This window comes from Aythya ferina (assembly GCF_964211825.1).
Source record: "Aythya ferina genome assembly, chromosome: Z".
NCBI classification, from domain to species: Eukaryota; Metazoa; Chordata; class Aves; order Anseriformes; family Anatidae; genus Aythya; species Aythya ferina.
In genome coordinates this window covers 55,905,865-55,932,385 of record NC_140299.1, presented here as the reverse complement: position 1 = coordinate 55,932,385, position 26,521 = coordinate 55,905,865, and the positions used below count along the sequence as shown (strand labels likewise).

Below are 26,521 nucleotides of genomic sequence, written 5' to 3'. Positions count from 1 at the left end.
CTTTTGCAGGGCGTTGAAGAAATGCCCGGCTCTGGCACCGGCAGCAGCAGCAGCCCCGCAGAGGTGTGGCGGCGTGGAGGCGCAAGGCGTGTAGCCGAGGCGCGGAGGGGAGGTGAGCCGCTCCGCTTCCTCATTCCAGCGGGTGCCCGGCCTCGGAGGGAGCCCTGCTGCTGCCTGCGGCGCAGCGCCCGCCCGGCGGCCCTTCGTCGCCCCTGCCCTGAACCCCGCAGGACTTCCACGATTGTTATTTGTTATTATTTATTTATTTATTTGTTTATTTTTATGAAGGAACACGAGCGGCTCCCCGACGAGACCGCGGGCGCCAGGGCGGGAGGGAGGTCTTGCCTCCAGCCAAGCCTGCCCAAGGACGCCCCGACACCGCCGGTGACTGCGCAGGCTGAGCGAGAAGCGCGCCCGGGGGCTCCCGGGCCGCGACTTTCACAGCAAAAAACCTGGCGCGAACACAAAAATAAAAAAATAAAATAAAATAAAATAAAATAAAAAATAATAATAAAACCATGGCGTCCCTCCGGGCCGGGCCCCGCGTCCTGCGGCGGCCCCGTCCCCGTCCCCCGTCCGAGGAGGGGAGGCGCTGCGGCGGCCCCGGTGGCGGTGCTCAGGCCCTCCCGGCCGGGACTCCTCCTCCCCGCCTTCCTCCCGCTCCTCCTCCTCCTCCTCCTCCTCCTCCTCCTCCCGCTCGCTCCCAGGGCGCAGGGCTGACATCACGCCCGGGGTTTCCATCCGACCGCGGGAGGGGGAGGCTGAGCGGAGCGGCGGCGTGATGGCGGCGGTCGGCAGGACCTGAGGAGCGGAGCCGCAGCCGGAGCCGAGCCGCAGCCGGAGCCGAGCCGGAGCCGGAGCCGGAGCGGCGCCCAGCCCCGCTTCTCCCCGCGCCCCTCCCTGCCCGCTGCCGGGCCCCATTGTTCAGCCGGCCCAGGGCGGCCAGCGGGAGGAGCGGCGGCGGCGGCGCAGGCCCCGCCGCGGCCGCGGGAGCGGCTGGGACCCAGGGCTGCGGCGCGGAGCCGAGCTCCCCGCGGGGCGTAGCGCAGGCTCGGGCCGTGGCGAGGCCTGGCCTGGCCGCGCCGTGCCGGCTGCACGCAGGTAGGCAGCGGCCCCGCCATGGCTCCTCCGCACCCCCCCCCCCGGTGTCCGGAGCGGGGTCGCGCGGGGGCAGCGGGTGGCTGCCGGCCGCGGGGCCCGCGGGCTGCCTCCCGCCGGCCGAGGGAGCGGGCAGGCCGGGCCGGGCGGCTCGGGGTCGAGCGGCGCTCGCAGGTTCCTGCGGGGGGAGCCCGTGCCGAGCCGGCCGGGCGGGCGGCGGAGCGCGGCCCTGGCGCTCCTGCGGCCATGGGGGGCGCCGGGGGAAGCGTGGAGGGGAGGGCAGCGGCGGCGGCCTCGGAGACGCCGCCGGGACCGGCAGCCGCCGCCGCCGGCAGCGGCGCCCGCGCAGGCCGCGCCGCCGGCCCCGGGGCCGGGAGGGCAGCGCCGGTGGAGCCGGGCGCGGGGCGGCCCCGCGGCGAGCGGCGGAGCCCCCGCGGGAAGCCGCTGGCGGCGCCTCCCGGCAGCGCCGGGCCCGCGGGCGGCGGGGAGCGAGGCCTCCTGCGGGAGCAGCCGGCAGCGGGGCCCCGGCGCCGCTGCGGGGGTCCCCGGGCCCCTTCCCGAGCGTTCTGGGTCCGTCACCGCCTTTGTTCGGTGGCCCCGGGTGGCTGCGGCGGTGCTGCGTGAGCCCGGGGAATTTCCCGGCCCGCAGCGAGGCTGCCCCAACGCCCCCCCCCCCCTCCCCGCTCCCTCCTTCCCTCCCCGCCTCGCCCCCGTGAGCGGGGCCCCGAGGTGGGGCTGGGGCAGGCCGAGGAGGGCGCCGCGGGGCAGGGAGCCCGCAGGCGAGCCCCTGGTGGCTTCCACGCCGCCGGAGCCGAGAGGTGCTGCGCTTTATCTGGCGGTCCCCGGCAGTTGTGTGCGCGCAGCCGGCGCACCGTGAAGCCTAAACTTTCGCCGGGTGCCTCTGATGCTGCAGCGATCGGATTATTTAAGGCGATCTCGCATGTGCCGTCTGTGGGAGCTGGCTGGTTTGATTTAGTTCAGTCTTTTTTATTATTTTTATATTTTATTTTTTGTTTTTAACAGGGCAGTATTCATCTTCCTGCCTCTTCCCCCCCGCTGGATGTAAACATTATGTGTGTGTGTGTGTGTATCTGGAAGTGCTTCCACTGCGGTTGTTGCCTGCACTAAATGCATCTTACTGATCAGATCTCAGCAGATCGTTTAACGTCTCTATTCTTTACCTGTATGTTTAGGGAGGCAGCTTTCCACAACAATTTACATCGAGTTTTTCCTGAAGTCAGAACTATGGCAAAAGTTATGCCACAAGGTGTGGTGCAGACACAACAGTAAACCATTCTTCTTGCCCTACAATGCTGAAGAGAGGTTCATTTCCATAACATTTCATGCTCTGCAGCTGGTGGTTCAGCAGAGCTGTCATCTTTATAGTAATGTCAATGAGAAGTTACATAAAGGCACATAAGGGCCTGTATGCTGGGATCTGACTGCAGTTGGGCAAAAAAAGAGACAGGTCTTTCCTTTTGTGCATTTTGTGTATCTTGGTTCTTTCTGTATTTTTTTTAATTAAGTGCAGCTGACAAAAAGACCTGTTGAGAAGAATCATTTCTAATTTTCATAGACATCAGGAAAGATTTTCTTTTCAGATGAGAAATGGTGATAAACAACTAGGAATGAGTAACACAAAAAGCTATTTTTCGGTTAAAAAGATATAATATCAAATGTGATAGATGCTCCCTTTCAGTATTAGCATGGCACAGCAAGTTGTTTTTGATATTTTTTTCAGTTGAAAACCTCATTTCAAATTTTGTTAATATTTTTCTTTACCATTTTAGGTATTTGGGGAAAAAAATCTCGACTATTTGCAGAGAACAGTAGACCATACATATCACCCGGAAAACGTACAGTACCAGGAAGTGGATTCTTGACATCCACCTTGTAACCTGAGTGGACTTTTATTTATCTTTTAAACTTCTTAATATTTACAATGAATGGGCACAGTGATGAAGAAAGTGTAAGAAACAGCAGTGGAGAGTCAAGGTAAGCACTCCTTTCAGTTATTCTTGGATGTGTACTCTCGTGTATTTTGTTTACTAAAACTGATTTACATTTGAACTTTGTGCCAAAGCTTCCTGGTTAGCAAGCAGACCAGACTTAGGAGGACTGGCCACACTTAATCTGCATGTTATGTTCACATTGCTGCAACTACTAATTGTAATGATTATGCTGATAACTTATACAATAAAACTTAAGTAGAAAAAAAAAGCAGCGTCAGCATCCAACAGAACAGCCTTACGCTTTTAAGGGAACAAAATGTTTAAAGTGTCAAAAGCTGAAACAGGATTGGACAGATAAAGTAAAGCTGGAGTCTGTGAAAGTGCAAGGAGCATATACATAATCTGTGTTGCATAAAACTTTAGCTAGACTGTCTCTAAATCAGGAGTAGTAAGCTGTTATTTTAGCTTTTGAGATGTATTACTTCCTGAGGCTTCCTTTTCCATGGTGTTGTCAAAGTGTAACTACAGAAAATGTGGACTATGTATTTGTTTTCCAAAGTGGAAGTCCAATTTTCCAGCTGTTTTTTTAATCTGGAAAAAACAAACACACACAAACAATCAAAAAAGCCAGGCTTCTAATACGGAGTGATACTGAATAGTAGTCCTCTAGCATGTGTGGAATGTTCACTTGGTTGGAATACCCTAGTTAGAACTTCCCTGTCACTGTGCAGGATGGCAGACAGTTTGTAGGGGTGGAATTAAAAGTTCTCTTACTAGAACAATGTAAAGTTTAACAAGAGTCTCCTGCACTAAGAAGTTCAGATTTCTAAAACTGGAAATGTGGTAAACGCTGGAGTTTTAAGACAACAAGGCAAACTTGATAATAAAAAGTGTTTTTAGACTTCTCTTCTACAAGATGGTTGTGACCTTGCTGTTAGCCTCGCCATTTGTGATTCTGCCCCTCTTTCTGATCACAGCCTGTTAGTTGATTCCATAAGTCAAAGGTCATAAAGAAAACTGAGTTCTGTGGACATTATGGAAACATCCATTCAGGTAGGAGACAGAAATCTGAATTATTGCTTCAGGTGAAGGAATGCAAGAAGGAGGTAATTGCCCACTGTCAGCACTGGCTGGCCATTAAGCTTGCACACACCACAGTGAGTGGTGGAGTGGAAAGCAAGGGAAGAGAGAAGTGTTCAGGTGACATTCAGCAGACACCTATGATCAGTAAAACTAGACAAACATCAATAACTTCTGGGTATTTTTGTTTCAAGCTTTCTGTTGCATGAAGTAATGTTCTAGAAAGATGATAGCCTTTCTATGCTGTGAATAATTTGTACTCTTTAATACGTAGTTCTTGAAGATTTGTGCTTCTAGTAAAGATGATACTGTTCTAGTTAGTGGATTAATTTGTAGTTTCTTCTAGTATGTGGCAAAATAATGCTGGTTACTTTGAAGAATAAAATAAAACGAGCCTTGTCAGATGAGAAGGGGAACACAAACAAAAAAGATGGTGTGAGCAAGGTTGGTCTTCTGAGCTCTAAGACCTCAAACATTAATTTATCGGAGACGACTCTGATGAATTTTTGTGTAATTTGTTTACTATATGAAGCAGGCAGGCCACCTTGCCAAGGATAAGTAGGAAAACTACTTTATATTAAACTTTGCCTATAAATACCAAGGCTATTTAAAATCTGTAGCAATTCATAAGACTAAAACAAGTAACAGTCATAAAAACCTCCCAGCAACTTTGTTGCAAGTAAATATCAGGAACATTCCTGGTACTTGAAACCTGGTCGTTACAAGACTTAGTTTTTCAAGTTAAAGTTGCTACTGAATCCATCTTTAAAAATGGATTTTTTTTTTTTTGTGAAAACTTTTTTTGTTGTTGTTGCTAGACTTGTATCAATTATTAATACTTCAGCCTGTTTCATGGGCATGTATTGGAAAGCCTAATCACGTTTGCTATGTATCATCAGGAAACTCTTGTTTTTGTAAATGAAAGATGAAAACTTTCAATTTTAAGTGATGGAGCCCTTTTCTTTCTTCCCTATTTCCATTATTAAAATAATTATTGCAAAAGGAGTTTGCCACTTATGGGATAGCTTAAGCTGACTTCCCTCTGTTGTTTAGTCTTTTTTTGTGTGTGTGTGTTGTTTTCTTTTTGTCATCTTCATAACTTTCCAGAGTTCTAAATATTTTTATTTTTGTAATAGAAAGGAAAATGCCTAAGTCAACTGCAACCTACTGCAAACAAATGCCCATCTGTAATCAGGGAAGTGTTGCTGTCTTTAACTTTTAAATCTGGAAGTGTGAATTCTACAGAATGGAAGATCAGTGGTAAAATAGTACAGGGCTTAGTGCGTTTTCCTTAACTAAACTAGGGAGAGAAGCAAAATGAGAAAGCAATTGAGAGTTGCTTCTGTGAAGAAACTGCAAAGATCAAAGTTTCAAGAATAGGTAGAAAGGAAGATGTGGAGGTGAATATAGTGATAATCCAAGCAGTAGCATTGGTGATAACTAACAAATGTTTAAAAGTTGTTTCAGTTTACAAATATGATACATACTATACTTGTAAAGTCCATTTTCCCCTCTTTGATGTCTCCTGTAAACTTGCGTAGCTGTCATTCTGGTGTGACAACCCTGGTCACTGAAATACAGCCTGATCTGTGGGAGCCGCCAGCACTGCTTTGCAAAGTTAAGAACTGCACTGGATCCAGACTATTAACAAAGACACACAGGCCTCATGGATTTGGCTTGATACTGTTTTAAGGAAATACCTTGATTTGCAGAAAGTGTGGAAAGCCTGTAGAACTGTCAGTATTAGGAGGGCTGGAGAAAGGACCAGCCATAAGCCTTATACATGTATTTCATACGTTGCCAGCATCGTGGTAAGGAATGGTAGCTGTCTTCTGCTCCATGCGACTGGCAGTAAAGAGGATGCATTTCTGAAGCGGGTGAAAGAAACGGCTGATTTGCTGTTCTCCTTCCCACTGCTGTGTATATTCATCTGGCAGATGAGCAGAACACTTTCCGTTGTCGTAGGTACTGAGCCTGAATTTCTGTTTTGCTACAGGTGGCAAAGTGCATCTCTCGTGTTTTCATGGTTGAATAAGTTGGGCACTGTTTGGATTTTCCTTGCCTACGTTAGCAACCTGTGAAGCTATAAATCAGTTTCAGTTCTAGTACCACATGTGATCGAGGTTGAGACTAAGATAAACACTATCGTTTAATCTTATTGCTTGATGTTCTGATTTCTGTGTGATAATCACAGTAGAGTCTACTCTCCAGCTTCTTCTTCACTTGAAATCGCTACTATGGAATATTTTAAGTAGCTCAAGGTAAAATACTACAGGTACTGTTCATTCAGTTAGCAGGTGAGTTTAGATGTAAAAACTTAATGGCAATTCTCTGAGAAGCTGAGTCTTAAAGTTAGGCAATGCATTTTTTTGTGTAGTGTTCTTGAAAGCATTCTCATTGCAAACTTGAATACAAGTAAATGCATACTAGTTACCCAGTAATAAGAAAGCTTAATCAGCAAGGAAGGGCAGTTATACCTGAACAGCAAGACAAGCTCCAGGTAGAACAGGGACTGCGAAAGTGAAACATCGGTGTTAATTGAATAGTAATCTGATTTCCCGTCTCTTTGCTCTTCCTATGTTTCCTGTAGAACAAGGTATGGAGGACTTGGGCAGACCTTACTTCTTTGTAGGCTGAAAGTGATGTGCTCAGGGCAGCTTATCTGGAAGGTGGCTGGCTGGTGTGCAGTCCAGTAACCAGCTGCTTACACCAAAGAATTTTACCATTCTTTACACATTTGAAAGCTTATGTTAACAGGAGATAGGGATTTCTGTTGGTTTAATTAGTTTCATGCATGTAGTAGTTTGTGGACCACAAAAGATCTGTAAGTAAAGACTAAAGACTTTGCCAACAGGTTTCAGATTGCTGTATAAATTCATACCTTAAAAACCACTGTTCCAGATTCTTACTTTTAAGAAATATAAGTTGGAGTTAAACAGATAGTCCTCAGATGTGTTTGGAGAGATTTTTCCCCCTCTTGCTCCTTTCCCTTTTTGTAGAAGTTTAATAGGTAGTATTAAGGAAAATGTGTGTGTATAGCAAGACAGAGTTTGTAACTGCATGTAAAGATATACTTTAGTGCAGGAAAATTCTGAGATCAACAAAAATTCTCGAATGATAAGCAAACTATTTGTAGAATTAATTGTGAAGGGCAAGCAGTAAGTGCTTCTCTTCTATTACCAGTAATATGCTCTTTGATTAGTAAGTTGCCATTCTATCAAGAATTATCTTTTGTGGAATAAAGCATACTAAAGCATGATAAGGTATCCCAATCTAAGTTAAACACCTTTTTTTTTTTTTTTTTTTTTTGCTTATCTTAAAAAGTTCAGACAGAATATATATCAAATACAAAGTGTTTGTTTTTTTTTTTTTTCTTTTTTCTGGAAACCTTTCCAGTTTAAAGAAGAAATTCTAAATTCACAGTACAGCTTTCACTGTGTATGTGGTGTAGAGTTGACATTAAGACCCCTGCAGAGCTTACTATGTCGCAGTCATTGTCTAACCTAACTGGCCTGGAGAACCACTGATAGCTCCTCCTGCCTGTGAGGCATTCCCAGAAATCCTTTGTGCTCTTAATATTTCTGACTTGTGGCTCTAAGAGAAAGGCTTGTGATGTGGTTCACGGAGGTGAAAGTTGGTGGATGGAGAATACAATTTTGATACCTTTACTTTGGGGAAAGTTTATAGTAGTGGCATGAGAGAGGCTATGGGACTATGTACAAATAAAACGTATCTTTTATTATCCTTTGAGTTGTTGGCATTTGTCAGGAAATACAGTTGAGTTCGGGCTTCCTAGTGGCTGAGGACAGGAAATAATGTTTGATTGATTGAACCTTGTACTTATTGTCCCTTTTGCTTTCTACTGGTATTGATGAATAAGGTAATTCTTCTTTATGCATCTAAATCAAATTGAGTACAAGTGGTTTTGTGGTTGTTGTTTTGTTTTATTTTTTTAAATCTCTTAGATAACATTTCCCTGAAGAAACTTAAATGTGAACTTTAAGTTTTAAAACTTTGGCATTTAACATTACTTTTGCTCATTCTGATTGGGCTTTTTATATCTAATTGCTTGTCTTCCTTCAACTTCTGGTTTATATAAATAAAAAAAATAATTGTCCACCATCATCTCACATGTTTTTGGTAGACCCTGCAGAAATTCACTGAACTTTTTCAATGAATTCACTGAATTCACTGAACTTTTATTTTGCTTAAATTGATACTCTGTTTCCTGATGTTTATAAAACAGAAGACTCTCTTAAGGAAGCTTAACCTAATGAGTGCACTCTAAATCAGCAGTGATAAATTGTTGTCTCTTGGGTCCATTGTTAACCTAGCCCTCACACAGAGGTCTGAATGCTCAGATAGTTCTTTTGCAGCATAATTTGTGTTGCTTTTCATCACAGGGCTTCCAAGTGCTGTTTGTGAATTAGCAGTCTTTGTTTCTCACTGTGCATTCATATCAGATGGACCTTGTTTTAAGGGGTAAGCTACTGAAGCTAAATGTAAGGGTATTGAAAAGATCTAATGACTCTGTGACGCAATACTTGGTTTTATTCTGTTTTGGTGTTAACGATTTGTCTTTTTAGGCCTGTTATCTCTCCAAAGCGTTCTCTAGTTTCATTTCACAGATATTTATGGGGTGGTTGAAAAATTAGCCGGTAAAAAACACGTGCAAAAATTACTCAGTCTTGTACTTTGAGTAAGCTGTGTTGTTTTTTCTTGCAAAGTAGTTTGAAAATAAATAACTGCATTTAGGGATGCATTTTTGCTTAAATATATTGGATGTACCTAGAGACAGTGTGTTTTGTTTTCGTTCATTTGTTTGTTGTTTGCTTGTTTAGTGTTTTTAGAAACAAACAAAAATGTCACAGTGTCAGACTTCCACACCAAATCAGATATGACATTGATACTATACAAATGCAGTTAGTTGACTCAAGGACGAGGGGTGAGAGAGGCTTCTTGACTATATACTTTGAAAAGTACACTTTATAAACTTGACCTCATTTTGTCAGCATGCATGAAACTATACTTTTTCACACAGAAATTCTATCGTGAGAATACACTGTTCATTTTTAATGTATACAATTGCTACTGCAGGTTATTGCTATGTGTTCACTTTGTCGTCATTGCTGTGATTTGTTTGCATAGTAGAGAAGGAGTCTCACTCAAGCAATACCAAAAAGAACGCCATTATTGCTTTATTTATCACACCTGCTTCTATTTCATATTCCTGTGATGCTCCAGTAACTGTTTTGTGCAACCCTGTGTATTGCTGTCTTTGTTTATTATTTTTTTTTTTTCAGTAGAACAAAGTACAGTGTATGTAATGAATGATTTCTTACTAAGGAATACCTTTTATCACATGATGCTGTTTTCATTTTACTGTTGCCCCTACTCATCTATCATCAAGTAATACCTATAATTTGCTTGGAGCAAGGGGTAGAAGACTCTTAAATTTAAAAAAGAGATTTACAAAAGCAGGAATTCGGTTTTAAGTAGCGGAGCTAAGTGCCTGGAAGAGCACAAATGCTCTTCTGCAGTTAAAGTTAATGAATATTGTCTTTAGAGATTACATTAACAGAACCTCTGTTCTGTAGCTTCTGTTGCCTAACCCTGTTATTTTCCATGAGCATATTATATTCTAGTCTTGATAGTGTTTTTAATTTCTGTTGATGTTTGTAGCTTGGAAGCGCCTTCCTGAGTAAAGAAGGTAGGAAAAAAAAAACAAGTTAGACCACAGGATAGAGTTGGTTAGGAGGTCAGCAGTGCAAGACCAGAGCAAAGGGAAGTAGCATGTAGAGTGGGTTAGGGTAAACTGACAAACCCAGAAGAAAGTCAACTGAGAGTCAACCCTTGTATGCTGCCTCTTTCACTGATTATGTGTAAGGTATGGATGATTTTTCTGTGGAAAGAGTTGAAAGAAGAAAGCAGGCTATGACTCTGGATTGTCCAGCACAGTCTCTGTCTTGACCATATTCAGAAAGGGTAAGGAAAAGTCATTAGTGTTCTAATTTACGCTAGGTGCAAGATAGCAGAGATTTCCTCCTATTTTCTAGTTTCATTTAGGATTTTTTGGAAGAGGGGAAAAAAAGGATACAGGTGCACATGCAAAAAGCTGGTTGTGTTGTACCCAAACCCTTCTTTTATGCTACTTCAGGTGTCTACAGCATGGTGAGTATGGCGTTGTCTTTTGCCTTTTGCTGAACTGTTTCCAATAAAAGCATATTAAGCAAAGGCAATGACCCTGGGCTGTACAGGAAGAAAAGGGGGCGAGAGAGAGGGCACTTGTGTTTCTTTTCAAGCAAGGGGAGTGCTGATGAGCAGAAAACCAGAGCTGCTGTTTGAGATATTATTTGCATAACAGCATTAGGTAACAGGTAATTATAACAGTATTCTGAGTTGAGGAAATATTTCAGTGTTAATGTGTTAATGATCCTTGTGTCCTATTCCTAGGGATTTGATACCAGAATCTCAGTAGTTAATGGTGTCAGTTCAGGTGATGAATTTTGTGGAGGTCAGCAGTGCTACTTTGCACTAATGAGCATTACTGATTGTGAGAAAAAATTAGAAAAATTATGGACACTGCTTAGACTACATCAGATAATATTTCACGCTCTTTAGTTAGAAGGAATTGGTAGTAGACCATGCCACAAGAAATGCAGGGAAAATTAAAGAAGCCCACAAATGTGGAAAGGAAGGTGACAAAGGTGTTATGAGTACCTGACAGCTACTATCTGTCAGAACTTATATTTTAACATCCTTATTATAGAACCTAGGTCCTGTTTCTTTAGTGCAATTAAACTGGCTGTCATACAGTTTTTTTTTTTTTTTTTTTTAATGTAGCATCAAATTTAAAGTCAAATTTAAAAGCAAAGAGAGTGAAATGCTTCTCAGTTGTTACTTGTTAACTTCTGATGTTTTACAGAAAGTAAACATATTTTCTTTTTAGATTGTGTCGCCTCTCAGCCTTCTCTTCTCCAGGCTGAAGAGGCCCAGCTCTCAGCCTTTCCTTGTAAGAGAGATGCTCTGGTCTCCTAATCATCGTTAGAGTCCTCCACTGGACTGTCTCCAGCAGCTCCATGTCTGTCTTGTACTGGGGAGCTCAGAACTCGACAGACTCCAGATGTGGCCTCACCAGGGCTGAGTAGAGTGGGAGGATTACGTCTCTCTAACTGCTGGCAACAGCCTTCCTAATGCACCCCACTATATCATCACATAATAATGGAAACATTTTGAGACGTTTGTATTCAAAATGCTCTCTATAGCATCAATTCCTTTCAAAAAGCAGCTGCTTTTTCACTTACTGTTAGAATTTCACCTTTACCCTGAAGGGATACACAAGTGTTACATTCTTCAAAGATTTTGCTTGTTAGCATAGTACTGGTGACCGCTCATTATGCAACAAACTAGCCTAAATTCATCACACTTAAGCACTTTCCCATCAGCTAGTGAAGCTTTCTGTGATGCAAAAGATTTTTTATGGTCAGTTCCCACCTCATTACAAAGTGTTGTAATGTCTTGTTTTCATTGAATTAACCACATTAATGGCATCCTTCAGCACTTTGTGCAGTTCTAGCTCCAAATTCTTTGTTGTGATGGCTTGCCTGTAGTTGATAAAGGGGATGATTTTCATGTATGGTACTATCTCTATAACCCTTATACCAAATCCTTGTTTTATTCCAGTCAAAGCAGCCACTCCGTCAGTGGTTACATTAGCACAGTTTTTCCATTATTTTTATTAAGGAGTTCATTTACTTTTGAGAAGTAAGTAGTAGTTCCGTTGGTAGTTCTCAAAAAAAGTAGTTAATGTATTTCATCACTGAAACAGAATCCATGAGATGAGATGTTAGAAACATCTATACTTTCATCCAGACATCTAGCAAACTTGCACTCTGTATAATTCATTCCAGTGTTTGTGTCTTCAAATCTTCATGATTATTTTCTATGCATCTTTCAGCAGTATCTACTGACAAAGGAATGCGTGTTAGTTTGTCACCATATTGCTTTCTGTGCATTATTTCAGCAATTTTTACAGCAGCAGGAAGTAAATGACCCAATAGTCTGTGGCTTTTAGTATTTCACTGTTAAACAAGGAACCTTAAAAGAGGCCTTCTGAATGTTTATCATGAGATTTAGTGAAATTATGTGAAGTACAGGGTTGAGAATGGAATCACAGAGTCATAGAATGGTTTGGGTTGGAAGGGACCTTAAAGAGCACCTGGTTCCAAACCTCTGCCATGGACAGGGACACCTCCCACTAGACCAGGCTGTTCAAAGCCCCGTCCAGCCTGGCCCCTCTTTCCTCCATGGTTTTGTCCCATGGTTCTCTAGCAAGCATGTCTCATCGCTTTTCAAGTATTGCGTCACTTGAAAAATGACTGAAAAAGTCACGGAGGTTTGTTCTGGTAGTTTTTTGCTCTAGTAGTTTTTAAACATCTTGCTAATTGTGATGGCTTCACAATATCATTAGGTAATATCTCAAGACGTTCTATAAACTTGTGGTGACGTTTGTTGTTAATGATAGTTGACGTAAATACATATTTGAGATAGTTTTCTTGATAATTTTGTCTTTTCCTTTTGGCTAACTTCTGGTCAAATCTGATTAGACTGTCATTGTTTTTTACCTTGCAATGTGATTGACTTAAAGAAGTGTTGTCTCTGTCATTTTCTTCTTGTTCACTTGTCCTTACAGTATTATCTATCATCAGTCCATTATTCTTTTGCAGGAACTCTTAAGTCACTTCTTCATTTTGTAAGGCTTGGTTTGGTTAGAACTGTGTAATATAATCCATAAATCCACTTAAACAGGTGCACGTAGACTGCATTACGTGCATACACAGAAGGCAAATGAAAGTGAAGGCCACTTCTGTCATCCCTCTGTATCGTGGAGCACGTACTCTTCCTCAGGACACCAGTGTATGTGACCCTCTGACATACAGACTTAGTGAAGTCAGTGAACCAGTGGCAATCTATATATTAAATATTTGTAAAACTTAAATATTTTTTCTTTCTTTAGATGAAAAAGAAGTAGGAGTTCTAGCATTTTCTTTGTGTTTTCCCATGGATTGTCTTGAGCACCCCTTGGGTTGTGTATGCACTTCTTTGGAGGCCACTGCCTCAGTGTGCTTCTAGTTATATTTTGACAGCGTAGTGTCATCATGGTTTATCTTCATTGCATATGCAATTCTACTTAATGCAGAACTTACTCGTGTATTACGCCATTCCCTACCTCCTTTGCAAAAGAGAACTTGATGGGTTTCGGTTATTGTACTGTCTTCATAGAGGTTCATAGAGGCACCTCCAAGTCAAAATTATACTGAAGCTCAGGGTTGAAATGGATAATCTTTTGCAGTGAGAGTATGAGATGAAATGAATGTTTATTGATAGCCTTCAGAGCCTACCATTTATACCTGTCCTGTGGCTAGTAAACAGTTTAAGTTCTCTGTACATCGGTAGAAAAAAAAGTCACATCTATTCATCTCACCCTTTTTTTTTTTTTTTTTTTTTAATGTGTGGTAGTTGCATCACGACCTCTGGGAATATATGGTGCACGTGAGGTTTTGTTATAGTGTATTTTCACACATCTGCATTAATTTGGATGACTAGAGTTGAAGTAAACTCTGAAGCTCTGCACACTATACCCTAGTCTTACGTACTTGAACTCCCATAGTGCTTTTTACTAGTCAATCCAGAACTTTTTAAAAAATGTGTATGAATACTTCCATACCATTTTAAGATTTGATAAATGCTTTACCAAGTCATTACTAGTTTTAAAAGAGCAAATTGCAATCTTTTCCGTAATTTAAAATTACTTGCTGGTAGTCACTTTGTCTTTTCCCATCTCCTTGTTGTATTGTCTTAATTTTTTTATTTTTATTCCACTGTGTTTAATAAAATGCTACAGCCTTTTATCTTATATTACTGTTTTTCTCTGTTCTATGTACCAATGAGTCACTGGTGATCCTGCATTGTCATTCGTGCAAGGTATCATTAGCAAAGCTCCAAATCAGTTGTTACGAACCTTATTATTTGTTCTTCTTTCTTGTAACCTCCTTTCTTCTTCTACCCATCCTTTTGTTTCAAGCTGTAAATCTCTTACTGTCATATATTATTAGTAAATGGGTTGAATATTGACTTAAAGATTTTTACTCATCAGGTAGTTACTATTGCAACTGAGTCATACTACGTTGCTCATGTCAGTATCAAATCAGTTTATTGTGAGAGGCAGGGTTTATGAGAGAACTCTTACTCTGCCGGTCCTGCTAATAAGCTTCAATGGAATTCGTTCTTAGACAACTCTGGAACCTGTTGATGTTTTTTTTTAACTTAACAGAGAGCTTAAGTGATATTTAGTTGATCCTTTCATAAGGAAACAATTTGGATTTTTTTTTAATATCTCACTACAGAGCAACTAGCAGTATCTGTGAGACTTTTTTTATTCTCACAGTCCCTTTGTTTTTGAACTTGCCACGTGCTTATCACAGAGAACATCAAATTACTTAAAATTTCCCATCAGCTGTGAATCTGACTGACATAATTTTTTCTTACTTATCTAAATCAACTGGAAATACATTTTTCCTTTGACCTCTCCACTGTTATAACGTGTAGTGGAATTACACATTTTTCACAATGTTGGCAAGTTGTTTGGCCTTAGATGGCTTATTCTAGAAACAAATTCCTCCATGGAACCTTAGAATAGAGGTACATTATTTTGATTGCCTTTGGCTCTATGTGCTTTCGAACCTGTGGCTAGAACTTTGTTACTTTGTATGATATATTTTACCACTCTTTGGAAAGCTGACTTGATTGTCATCCGTGTGGCACAGTGTTTTGCATCTTTCTTAAATAGGATAATCTGCCTTACTATTGCTCTCCATGTGAAAATTGTGAGCAAGCTTTGTCCTGCATTGAGGTATTTGATTTCCTTCCTCTCTTCCAAGACTATCTAGAATTTGCACATTTTTGTTGGCTTTTTGTCATGTACTTGTCTGTCTGGTATTTACTTGTCTCTCAACGTTTCTGTTTTCTCTATTTTCTTCTTTTTCTCTTCATTTGTAGTTAGTGCTAATGTCTGCAGTTCTTGTTACGTGTACTTACAGCATCTCACTACACTGTTGTTTTACAATCATAGAATCATGGAATGGTTTTGATTGGAAGGAACCTTAAAGACCACCTAGTTTCAACCCCTCTGCCATGGGCAGGGACACTTCCCACCAGACCAGGTTGCCCAAAGCCCCATCTAGCCTGGCCTTGAGCACCTCCAGGGATGGGGCATCCACAGCTTCTCTGGGCAACCTGTGCCAGTGCCTCACCACCCTTCGAGTGAAGAATTTCTTCTTGATATCTAATCCAAACCTGTTATCTTTTTAGTTTATAAACATTACTCCTTGTCCTGTCACTACACCCCCTGACAAATGAGTCCCTCCTCAGCATTCCTGAGGGACACCCTTTAGGTACTGGGAGGCCACTCTAAGGTCTCCCCAGAGCTTTCTCTTCTCCTGGCTGAACAACCCCAACTCTCTCTGCATCTTTTCATAGGAGAGGTGCTCCAGCCCTTTGATCATCCTTGTGGCCCTCCTCTGGACCTGCTCTAACAGGTCGAGGATACAATGCTGCAGAAGTTTGTAATAAAATAGCATGCTTGTAATACTGTAATTTAATGTAATTTAACCAGCATTAGAGGTAAGATAATATTTGTGTACAAGAACACTATTTTATTTAAACTCTCTTCAGTAAATCATGGCGGACTGCCCTTAATTTCTGGTAAACAGTTTAAACTCTGGTCATCTTCTGTAGAGGCAGCCTTGCTTTATTTTGCAGGTCAGGTTAGAATTGAAGCACCATCCTGGAAATCCACTTTCTATGATAGGAAAGGGAAGTTTGGAAGCAGCTTTGTAGCTTCATAGTTTTCTCCTCCACAAGTGTGAGGAAGCCCAGAAGCATTGGATTTCTCCATATCCAACCCCCTTTTCAGAACCAGGAAGCTTCACCATGGTTTGTTTCTTTCTTTTTGTTTCAAAGCGGGTAGGTGCAGATGGCTGTTTGAGGTATACCCATTCCCAGCTGACTGTCAGCCAGGTAAATTGCGCTGACAGAGGTAGGGGTAGATTGTGATACCGGCTTTAATCATTTTGGATTTTGGCAATGTCATTACAGTGCTTTTCCAATGCTTGCAGTTAATGTGTACATAAAATGAAATAATTTTCTCTGTGGTGATATGATTACAATATTTTTCCTCATGATATCCTTTAAATACAGTAATATTAACCTGATTAAAGTTTTAGCTTGGCACCTTTATGAAGTTGTTAAAAAAAAAAGTTTTTATGTTTTGGAATGGTCATAAAATAAATATTGAAATATTGTGATTTCAAAGTATGTTAAATCTGGTGTAAACTGCAGGTGGAAAAATTAGGTGGAATAATTTGGAGGCTCAAAAATAAAGAAAGTGCTTCAGCACTTTAAGTTTTGAGTCTTATAATCAGTGACAAATCCAGGTTTGTCCGCAAAGGGAATTGTACTTTTCTTATTTTTAACAAAATAAGATTGTAGCATTTGTTTTAAAGAGATGTGTTCTCCTTTAAATAAACAAATAAATAAGGGGGGCTGCTGATCTGTAAAAAATCAAGAATTCTTTATATTTTAGTTAGACAGGTAAAGACCTGTGAAGTATACTTACCGTTCAAAGGTGTATATGTGTGTGTGTGTGTGTGTGTGTGTGTGTGTATTTATATATAAATTGATAGATCTAAACAAGCATTTTTTGGATGTGGGGGTGGAAAGTGTGAGTAGGTGAGAAACATGGGTATCACCTTTATTTCTCTCACTTGACTCTGCATGTTAATCAGAATATTCTTGTTTTAATCCTTGCTTTTTTAGGTTTCAGAAAAAAATATCTGATTAAACTCTGAATTCTTGTTTCTTATTTATTTTAACCTTTATCCATCTCATCTTATTCAAGCAACTCCGTATTTTTGTGTGCTACCCATGTATCTGGTCTAATGTAATAGCTGGTTTGTAGGTGAAGTCAAAGTAACTTGTTTTTAGGTACCTTATCCACTTTGTCATGTCCCCCTGTCTTGTAATTGCAGTCGATCAGATGATGATTCTGGGTCAGCATCAGGTTCTGGATCTGGTTCAAGCTCTGGAAGCAGTAGCGATGGAAGTAGCAGCCAGTCAGGGAGCAGTGACTCTGACTCTGGTTCAGAGTCAGGCAGTCAATCAGAATCGGAGTCTGACACATCTAGAGAGAAGAAACAAGTACAAGCTAAACCACCAAAAGTTGATGGAACTGAGGTAAAACAAAATATACAAATGAAGTCTTTGTGGGGAAAAAAGCATTGTTCTTGTTTCAGAGAGATGTTAATTTAAAATGAAAAATGTTTAGATTTTAATTTAATTGGTTATTAATTGCATGTACTGCAGCTGTCTTAAATACTGGTCTCAGTTTCTTATGACAAGTACTTGAATTGATGTTCTTAAATTCTCACTTGTGTAGGTATTTTGGATCAGATGCCTACGTAAATTTTGTTATGCAGAAGCACTAACTTACTTAAACCTTACCAAAGGCAAAGTCAGATGAAATGTTGCCATTTCTGAAATTCTATTTTTATATTGTTCCAGTAATACTTAGTTTCCTTGTATCAATAAATAGTCATACAAAAAATTAAAGCTTACATAGAGATGGCTTTTTGTATCAAAAAGTTTGCTATGTTTAGGAAAAAGTGATGTTTTGCCCTCCTAAATCAAGTGGGCCAAAATTACCTGCACTCTCCTCTGTTGTATGGATTTGTTTAGGTGATAAGCACCTATATACATATACATATATATACATATACATATATATATACATATACATATATATACATATACATATATATATACATATACATATATATACATATACATATATATACATATACATATATATACATATACATATATACATTATGTTTTGTAGTATTATGTTATTATAGTACTATACGTATATAATACTATAGATACGAAAGGCAATAATATAATCATTGTATAAAACTCTAAGACTGTTATGGATTGTCTTTTATATTTTTATTTGTGTATTTCACTATTCCCATATGAAACAAAAACATACCAGGTAAATAGTCTGAACAGTTTTATCTGGATCAGCTTAAAAATTTTCTTTATAAATGTTTTACATTAACAATGCCTACACAACTATTGTTAAACTTACTGAAGGAACTATCTCAAGAATTCTTACATAATTTTCTGTTTTCAGGAAATCTCACTGCTTTAAAATGGTATCCAATATTATTAGTGTCTGCAGTATTTTGTAGTGGTATAAATAATGTTAATAAAATTGAGATTAGTCGTAATAATGATCATCTTGAGTTTCAGTATGTTTAACTGACTTATATGTCAATTCCTACTCAGTTTTGGAAGTCCAGTCCAAGTATACTTGCTGTACAGAGATCAGCAGTGCTCAAGAAGCAACAGCAACAGCAAAAGGCAGTATCATCAGACAGTGTTTCTGAAGAGGTGAATAATATACATTAGTTTTATTTACCATGTAAACATGCCTGTTCTATTGTCTTATATGATAGGCAACATTTTTTTTTGAGCCAAGCTGTATTCTGTAAGTGCGTGTTATAGTCCTAGCCTGTAAAAGTAATGTTCAAATAACTGACCTTTTTATAAGGAAAGGTAAAAATAGTTCTAGTTACTTGTCTTCAGATGAGTTATGCCAAAATTATAGCAGCCTAGATTTATGAGTATTTTCAAGTAGATATTCTGTGATGTATGGACAAAATTTTCAAGCCACACTGTACTGCCTTGTATTGTATTTTTGGCTTATTGCATTTCTTAAAGATAATTAAAAATGCTAGAAAATTGTTCAACTATTTTTTCAGTGGAAATGTAGCTGCTATATTTTTCAAAAACTCAGTATGGAATATAAAACTACATATTTTTGTACAGTTACTACAAAATAATTCTTGTATTCTAAGAACCACACCTGAATTCTAGATATTTTAATACCTAAGCCATTGGCTAAACTTGACTTTGAGCAGTAGGAATATCTTCTAAGGAGGCTAGTGACAGTGAAATGGTACTTACAAATCAGGTTTTTCTCCTTCATTGGAAATATTACACTGGTCACACTTATTTGGCTAGATCTGTTTTTGTCTGGTTTAGCAACTCATTGTTAACTTAATCTCACATCAATAAAACATTAATTTACAGCTGTATGATCTAAAGTTTGTTCCTATGAAATTTTTTTTGAAAATCTAATTTTTAGAAGATTCTTTTTTTTCTTTTTCTGAGAGTAGAGAGAAGAACAAACACATTTTCAGATTTTTCTTAAAATGGAGTTTAAATGTGAAAGATTATAGAAGGTGGGAGAGCTCTGAAAGGTTAGGAGGTTTTGTTATTTTTTTGGTAGAACCATCAAATTGATGAACTTGGAGCATCTGAAGCCATGGCTTTATTTTATGTAGGCACAATAGTTATTTTTTAAGGCTTTTCTTCATGATGTTCCGTAGAGCTCTGCTGGCACAATATATTCATAGATAGTTAGATACTACAACAACAGCAGTCCTTATCTTAGTCTTCTATATTAGTCCCTTTGGGGGATGAAGACAGGGGGATGAACAATATGATGTCAACTTGAATGTGGGAACTGAATACTAGAAGTATTTCGTTCTTGTCATTGTCATTAATGGTATATTTTTTTTCTTCATCTGCAGGAGTCATCCAGTAGTGAAGATTCTGCTGATGACTCATCCAGTGAAACCAAGAAGAAAAAACATAAAGAGTAAGATATTTTCATAAGTAATACCACATAATTGTTTGTCAGTGATGTGTACTCATAACTGATGCCTTATTTTCCACACTGAAAATGCTTAAGTTCTTTTTCTAATTCTTGTTCTTGTGTTTCTCAGTTTTGATTGACATTTTGGAATATTAAAAAAAAAACACAGACTTTTAAAGAAATATCTATATCATATTCATTTCTGAGCAAAAGTGTCTGCAGTATTGTTCAAAAACATTCATTAGTGCTTTTATTTTTAAAATAATTTGTTGCAACATATTTTTGAGTTTAAGGCCCTCCTTAAAAGTTTTTGTAGGAATTGGAATCTACTTAGGTTGTCTCATAAAATTAAAGATGGAATCTCCTAATCAGTGCCAACTTTTTCTATTTTTTTTTCCTCTGAAAAGTTCAACAGTTATTATATTTCTGACAGTAATTAGCTTTATTGACTGGAAAACAAAGTTTCATTGAAATTGTTCTGCCAGATCAGTTAAGTAGATCAAAAATTTGTGAGAAGGATTATACTATGGCATATAGCAATGAGAAGTGAATAGGCATAGTGACCTGTGGTTTTTATGAATGCTGTGTAGAAAATGAACTGTTGTATCATTCTTCTTCTCACAATTAATGAATCATTGCACTTCCCATGGTTGCTGCTATATTGTCTTCATGAAATGGTAGTTGAAGAAAAAGGGCAAAAAAACTATGCAAAATAGTACTTTTCTAATGATGAGTTGTTATTCATAGTCTTCTGCTATTTAAAAATTTGAGTGCACCTAATAACAACCTCCATTACAAGAAGCATATTTATGTTTAAGAACAAATAACCAAATCCGTCATATATTTAGTGCTTTGATTTTGCCCTACGATTCTCCTGAACAAGTATGTCTGCAGTTGCTAGATGTCGTGCAGATCAGAGATTTCTCAATATGTAACTTGATCAAGGCCAAGAGGATTGTGTTTTATATCTGTGGTCTGTATTTCCAAATAGACGTATGTTTTGGACTTCTCTCTCTCCCTCTTTTTTTTTTTTTTTTTTAACCTACTGCTTGCAGAAAAAGTATAAGTCATGATTTCTTGCCATTGCCCTTGTACCATCTGTACGATATGCTTACATATGTAAGTCTTTGATGACCAGAACAATGGGACTGTAGTTTCTGCCAGGACCTAATGCATATCGAAGTGAGAGAGAGGTCAAAGCACTGATTCCTAGGCTTCCTTACTGGAATTTTATGGATGAGATTTTTATGGTAATATTTCAGCTTTGATGAACATCAGTACTGCTCTAGCACTTTGGTCAAAGAAACCTAAACCTGATGTTAGATTTAGCAACCTTTCCACAATGCATACCATTTTTTTTTTTCTTCTCTATGAAGATACTGAGATTAATTTGCCTATATTCAGTTAGAGTCTGAGGCAATGTACATGTACTATTCATTATCTTCTCTATTGCAAAGTTGATCACAGCTAAGCAGGAACAAGGAGATGCTGCTGCTCAGAGTCACAAGTGACTTATTCATAGTATGTTGTCTGGTTGTGAAGTTCTGATTTAGGAACTCAGTGGGAGCTTTTGGGAGCCAGTGCCTCTCACAGGTGCTGTGGTTCAAATCTTTTGGCATGTTTCTCAAATCCGCTTTTGCATTATCTTCTGTTTTTTGTGCCAAAGCTGCTGATTATTCCCGAGGCACAGGGAACATAGGTATTAGAAAATGCAGGACTCTCCAGAATGTACATGACAAGGTTTTATGATTTGAGCATGCGTAAGTTCCAATAAACATTTATCTTTCTAGTTAGACTTACTAAGTTTCTTAATGTCATTCTTAACTCATTACTTCAAGCTGAAATTTATGTAGAAATCCAGATTTTTCTGTTTTGAATTTTACTGCTACCTCTTGGTAATGGAAGACTTATTTCAATTCCCTTTGAAGCCATTGGGCATTTTTGTTTATCATTTATGACAATAATTTTTACAACTTTCTGTCCATTGGCTAAAATAGCTTTTATTTCTGTGAAGAATGCTTGAATTACAATAGATGATTATGGTTGAATATCTGTTTTTAAAAAAACAAAGTGAGTTACTCTTTTCTCTTTCGATTTTACAGCGAAGACTGGCAAATGTCAGGGTCAGGATCAGTATCAGGAACTGGTTCTGATTCTGAATCAGAGGAAGATGGGGATAAAAGTAGTTGTGAAGAAAGTGAATCTGACTATGAGCCAAAAAACAAGGTCAAAAGCCGGAAACCTCCAAGCAGGTAAGAAGTCCTTTCTTCTCTGGTACTATGTCTAACAAGTAGTTAAGTATTGTACCGCTAATACATATGCAAATGAAATCATTAATGTATATTTAAAAATTATGTATTTTTAAGCTATTAAAGATATTACTAATACCAGTAGTTTGTATTGAATGCCTTTTCCTGTCTGCTGTAACTAAAAGTGTTGTAACTGTGCATTCGAGAAACACATGTATTCAGAAAGTATCACAGAAGACTTTTGGTTGTCCAATTTGATATGCCACTGTTGTGTTGTATCTTACTGTCTTGAAGAATTAAGCCAAAAAGTGGGAAAAAGACTGCAGGACAGAAAAAGAGGCAACTTGATTCATCTGAGGATGATGATGATGAGGAGGAGGATTATGATAAGAGAGGATCTCGTCGCCAGGCAACAGTCAACATTAGTTACAAAGAAGCTGAAGAAACCAAGACAGATTCTGATGATTTGCTGGAAGTTTGTGGAGAAGATGTCCCACAAACTGAAGAAGATGAATTTGAAACTATAGAAAAGTTTATGGATAGTCGAGTTGGCCGAAAAGGAGGTAATTTTTAACAGTGTTCTTAAGATACTGGAGTGCATTGTAGTGCAACTTCAGCATTCTTAGCTGTAGGTCTCTGCTGTTTAAAAACAGCAATCATTTTAAAACGCCAGAGAGTCATCTTCTTTTGTTTCTCACATTCATAAAGATGTTCCTTTTTAAAGCCTCTTCTAAGCATTTCAAAGTAAAATGTAGAAGAAAGTCTAAGCAGAAGGAAAAATAAATAAAAAGAAGAGAGCTTCATATTGTATAAATATGCATCATATTTTTACACCACTGTTTGTACAGTTCAGTGGTAATTGATTTGTATAAATTGTATTTACTGGAGTGGAGAAAGCAGACAAGACAGACAAGTCTGCTGACCAGTAGCCTGAGCTCTGAGCTCTGAAAGACTGTTAGGAAGGATGAACCACTGAGATTGTGATTTCAGTTATTGCTGTACAAATTGTCTCAATACAATGCAATACACGGAATCACTACAAAATAGATATAAAATTTATTGCACGTGAAGTTCTAGATGTATTTTTATCAAAGGTAGTAGGCATGTTGTATTTCCATCAGTTGCTGTCATGTATTGTCCAGCAGTTCTGTTTTGAGTTTGAGGCTGCAAAACAGACTAATTATCTATATAAGTAAATAATTAAATAAAAATATATAAAATGGTCCCCTTGCACTTCAGAGCTTCTTTTCTCCATTAGTTATACCCAGTCACTAAATTACTGACCCGTCTCAGAGCTTGCACTTTCCTCTCAACTCTTCTCCCATGCTGTCCTAAATTCTAGCATATACTGCCCCAATGCCAGGAGTGCGTAGTGTTGCTGCTGTGTTCAAAGTCTTCTGGACTAAGCTTCTTATATTCTACCTGCCCACATGCTGTTGCTGCTTGTGCTTTATATTGTTGTTGCCACTTTGTTGCTTTATCTGGTCACTGCAGCTTGCTGGGCTCATTTCCTTACTTGGCTATCCTCACAGAAATTAGCCTGTTTCCTGCTGCTAGGATGGTTTGGTTGTGATACAGACTGTACTTAATAATTTTCCCAGGTAAGATTCCAAAGCCAGAAAATGGAGTAGAACACATTTATGGAGAAATAGATTCATAGTATCATAAGCAATAGGTTACTGATGTCTCAAGTGCCTTTTATAGGCTCAGTGATGAGAATAACGTAGCAGAGAAGACAACAAGCAGTATTAGTGGAGCATTCCCTGGCGATCATTTTGATTTAAGTAGGAATTCAAAGAAAATTCTCATGAGAAATGATTAGATGTCATAGATTACATACAGAAGTTTGGATTGTTTTTTTCCCGATTCTGACTACTGTGCATGTATTAACATATCTATGTAATTATTCAAATAAATGTAATAACGTAAGAACTGTAGATATTAGTCCAGTTACATGCTTATATAAAAGCATCAGTAATTGCTGTCTTACTGGTTAACTTATGACTGCACACTTAATTAAGCATTCTGGTATGGTTTCTTTTTCAGCCACTGGTGCCGCAACCACTATCTACGCAGTTGAGGCAGATGGTGACCCAAATGCTGGGTTTGAAAAGTCAAAGGAGCCAGGAGAAATACAGTATCTTATTAAATGGAAAGGCTGGTCACACATCCATAACACTTGGGAAACTGAGGAAACACTGAAGCAACAAAATGTTAAAGGAATGAAGAAACTGGACAACTACAAGAAAAAAGATCAGGAAACAAAACGATGGTGAATATTTTTATGAGGACTTCTATGCTGTATATTTTGTAACAATGTGGCTGTTCCATAACAATTGTTTTGTAACAGTTATGTTTCTGAGACTTGTTACCTCTTCATGAGGGCAAGGTTGCAAATGTCTGTACAACAGGAAGACAAAAACTTTGAAAGCTGAAGCCTCCTTAACCTGATCCCATTAGATAATCTTCTGAACCTGATTTTAATGTATCTCTTATAAGTTAAGTTTTAACAAGATGGGTAGTGTTTAATAATAATAATGAATTTGTTATTGAACTTTGTTCAGTTATGCAGGTTTCTTGCCTTAGAGATAGATTAATTTTTTCTTGGTGTCTTAGCCATTTCATATTGTTTTTAAGAATTTAATTTTCTTGGCTTGAATCTCTGTTCAAGTCTGAGAAATTCAAGAATTGAAGAAATCCATACATTTCTGTGTCATCTTTCTAGTATTCAACTTATTACAACACTTAATATATTTTCAGCAACCTTAAGTGAGATGGATTCTTACAGAATAAGCTACCCTCAATACGGTTCCTTGAAAATACCCTATAAAGTATACTACTTGCTGTTGAGGACAGGTATTCTGAATTATCAGATTGTGATTGAATTTGTGTCTTTCGACAACCATCCTTGGTCATTAATGTTGAGGCACCTTGGCCAGATGCAACATTTCTGTAGTAGGAACGTCTGAGCTGTAGCCCCTTTCAAAGAAATGCTCAAAGCAGTATTCCTGTGGTGGTTACACTCAGAGGTTTATTGTTGCTAGATTTTCATAGTTTTAGAGCCACACAATGTAATAATTGCTGTAAATAAATTCCTATTGCAGGCTGAAAAATGCTTCTCCAGAAGACGTGGAATATTATAACTGCCAGCAGGAGCTTACAGATGATCTACATAAGCAGTATCAGATAGTGGAAAGAATAATTGGTATGTTACAAACCTGCAGAAAGCAACGTTGAGAATATTTTATGTTCATTGCTTGTGTGTTGCATTTGTAGTTAAAAATGTGGACTGTTACTAACTTATTTTTTAATTCAAAACAAATTTTGGGTAAAGAGAAGTTGTGCTATGAAGCTAATTTATGTTGTCTTATCACCTAAAATGAGTGTATTCTTAAAATACAGAAGTAAAATATTAATTTGGTATCTCTAATACGTTTCTACAGCTCATTCAAATCAAAAGTCAGCAGCTGGTTATCCAGACTACTATTGCAAATGGCAGGGTCTACCTTATTCAGAATGTAGCTGGGAAGATGGTGCTCTCATTGCCAAAAAGTTTCAGACACGCATTGATGAGTATTTTAGCAGAAATCAATCCAAAACCACTCCTTTTAAGGACTGCAAGGTGAGTATGTAAATGCAATGGATTTATAATAAGTTGTACTGGCTCTGGCTGTGATAAAGTTAGAATAGAATAGTTTAGTTGGAACAGGCCTACAAAGGTGTCGGTCCCACCTTGCTGGGAAGCCTCTTCCAGTGTTTGACCAATCTTACAGTAAACAAATTCTTCTTAATGTAGAAAAGGTACAATTGTTTGGTCTGTTGCTGAACAGTGTTTGCACAGTGTTCATGCCTTCTTTGTTTTTCGCTGTGCCCTTCTCCATCCAGAAGCAGGCCAGGGGTGGGCAGGTGTTTGAGAGGGAACATATATAGCCAAGATGGAACAGGTGACCCAAACTGGTCAAAGATATACCCTGTGGCATGTAATGTCATGCTTGTCATTAAAACTGAGGGGGAAAAATCAGAGGTTCAATGGTGACCATTGCTTGGAGACTTAATGGGTCTGTTGGTTGGAGGTCATGTGTGGTTGGTTATTGTTTTTTTTTTGTTGTTGTTGTTTCTCTTTTATATTTATATTTTCTTTTATATTTTTTTTCTTCACCTAGTAAACTGTCTTTGTCATGATCGACAATTTTTTTCTCACTTTTGCCATTTCAGTTTTTTCTGCCATCCTCGTTCAAAACAAACTGCATAGTGATAAAAAAAAAAAAGTGAAAGTTTCTTATGCATCAAGAGTATTTTACATATTACAAAATGTTCTTGAAGGTTGTTTGAGAACAGTAGTGATGGTAGATACATAGCAA

At 39.1% G+C, this 26,521-nt stretch overlaps 1 protein-coding gene across 3 annotated transcripts in view; it reads left to right on the top strand.

Annotated features, from left to right (window-relative positions):
• Nucleotides 1–641: 641 nt before the first annotated feature.
• The window catches only part of CHD1 (chromodomain helicase DNA binding protein 1), a 52,017-nt gene continuing 26,137 nt past the window's right edge, over nt 642–26,521 (top strand). Inside the window, exons 1-10 of one of the 3 annotated variants that reach the window (XM_084503517.1) lie at nt 642–1,101; nt 2,889–3,093; nt 17,219–17,423; nt 18,537–18,641; nt 19,847–19,914; nt 22,014–22,163; nt 22,455–22,723; nt 24,207–24,432; nt 25,265–25,365; nt 25,604–25,782. In XM_084503517.1, coding sequence (XP_084359643.1) covers nt 3,041–3,093; nt 17,219–17,423; nt 18,537–18,641; nt 19,847–19,914; nt 22,014–22,163; nt 22,455–22,723; nt 24,207–24,432; nt 25,265–25,365; nt 25,604–25,782 — 1,356 coding nt within the window. In that variant the 5' untranslated portion in view covers nt 642–1,101; nt 2,889–3,040. Of the gene's footprint in view, nt 1,102–1,798; nt 2,074–2,888; nt 3,094–17,218; nt 17,424–18,536; nt 18,642–19,846; nt 19,915–22,013; nt 22,164–22,454; nt 22,724–24,206; nt 24,433–25,264; nt 25,366–25,603; nt 25,783–26,521 lie in introns of those variants that run through there. The other 2 variants (XM_084503519.1, XM_084503518.1) reach the window with 2 other exon arrangements.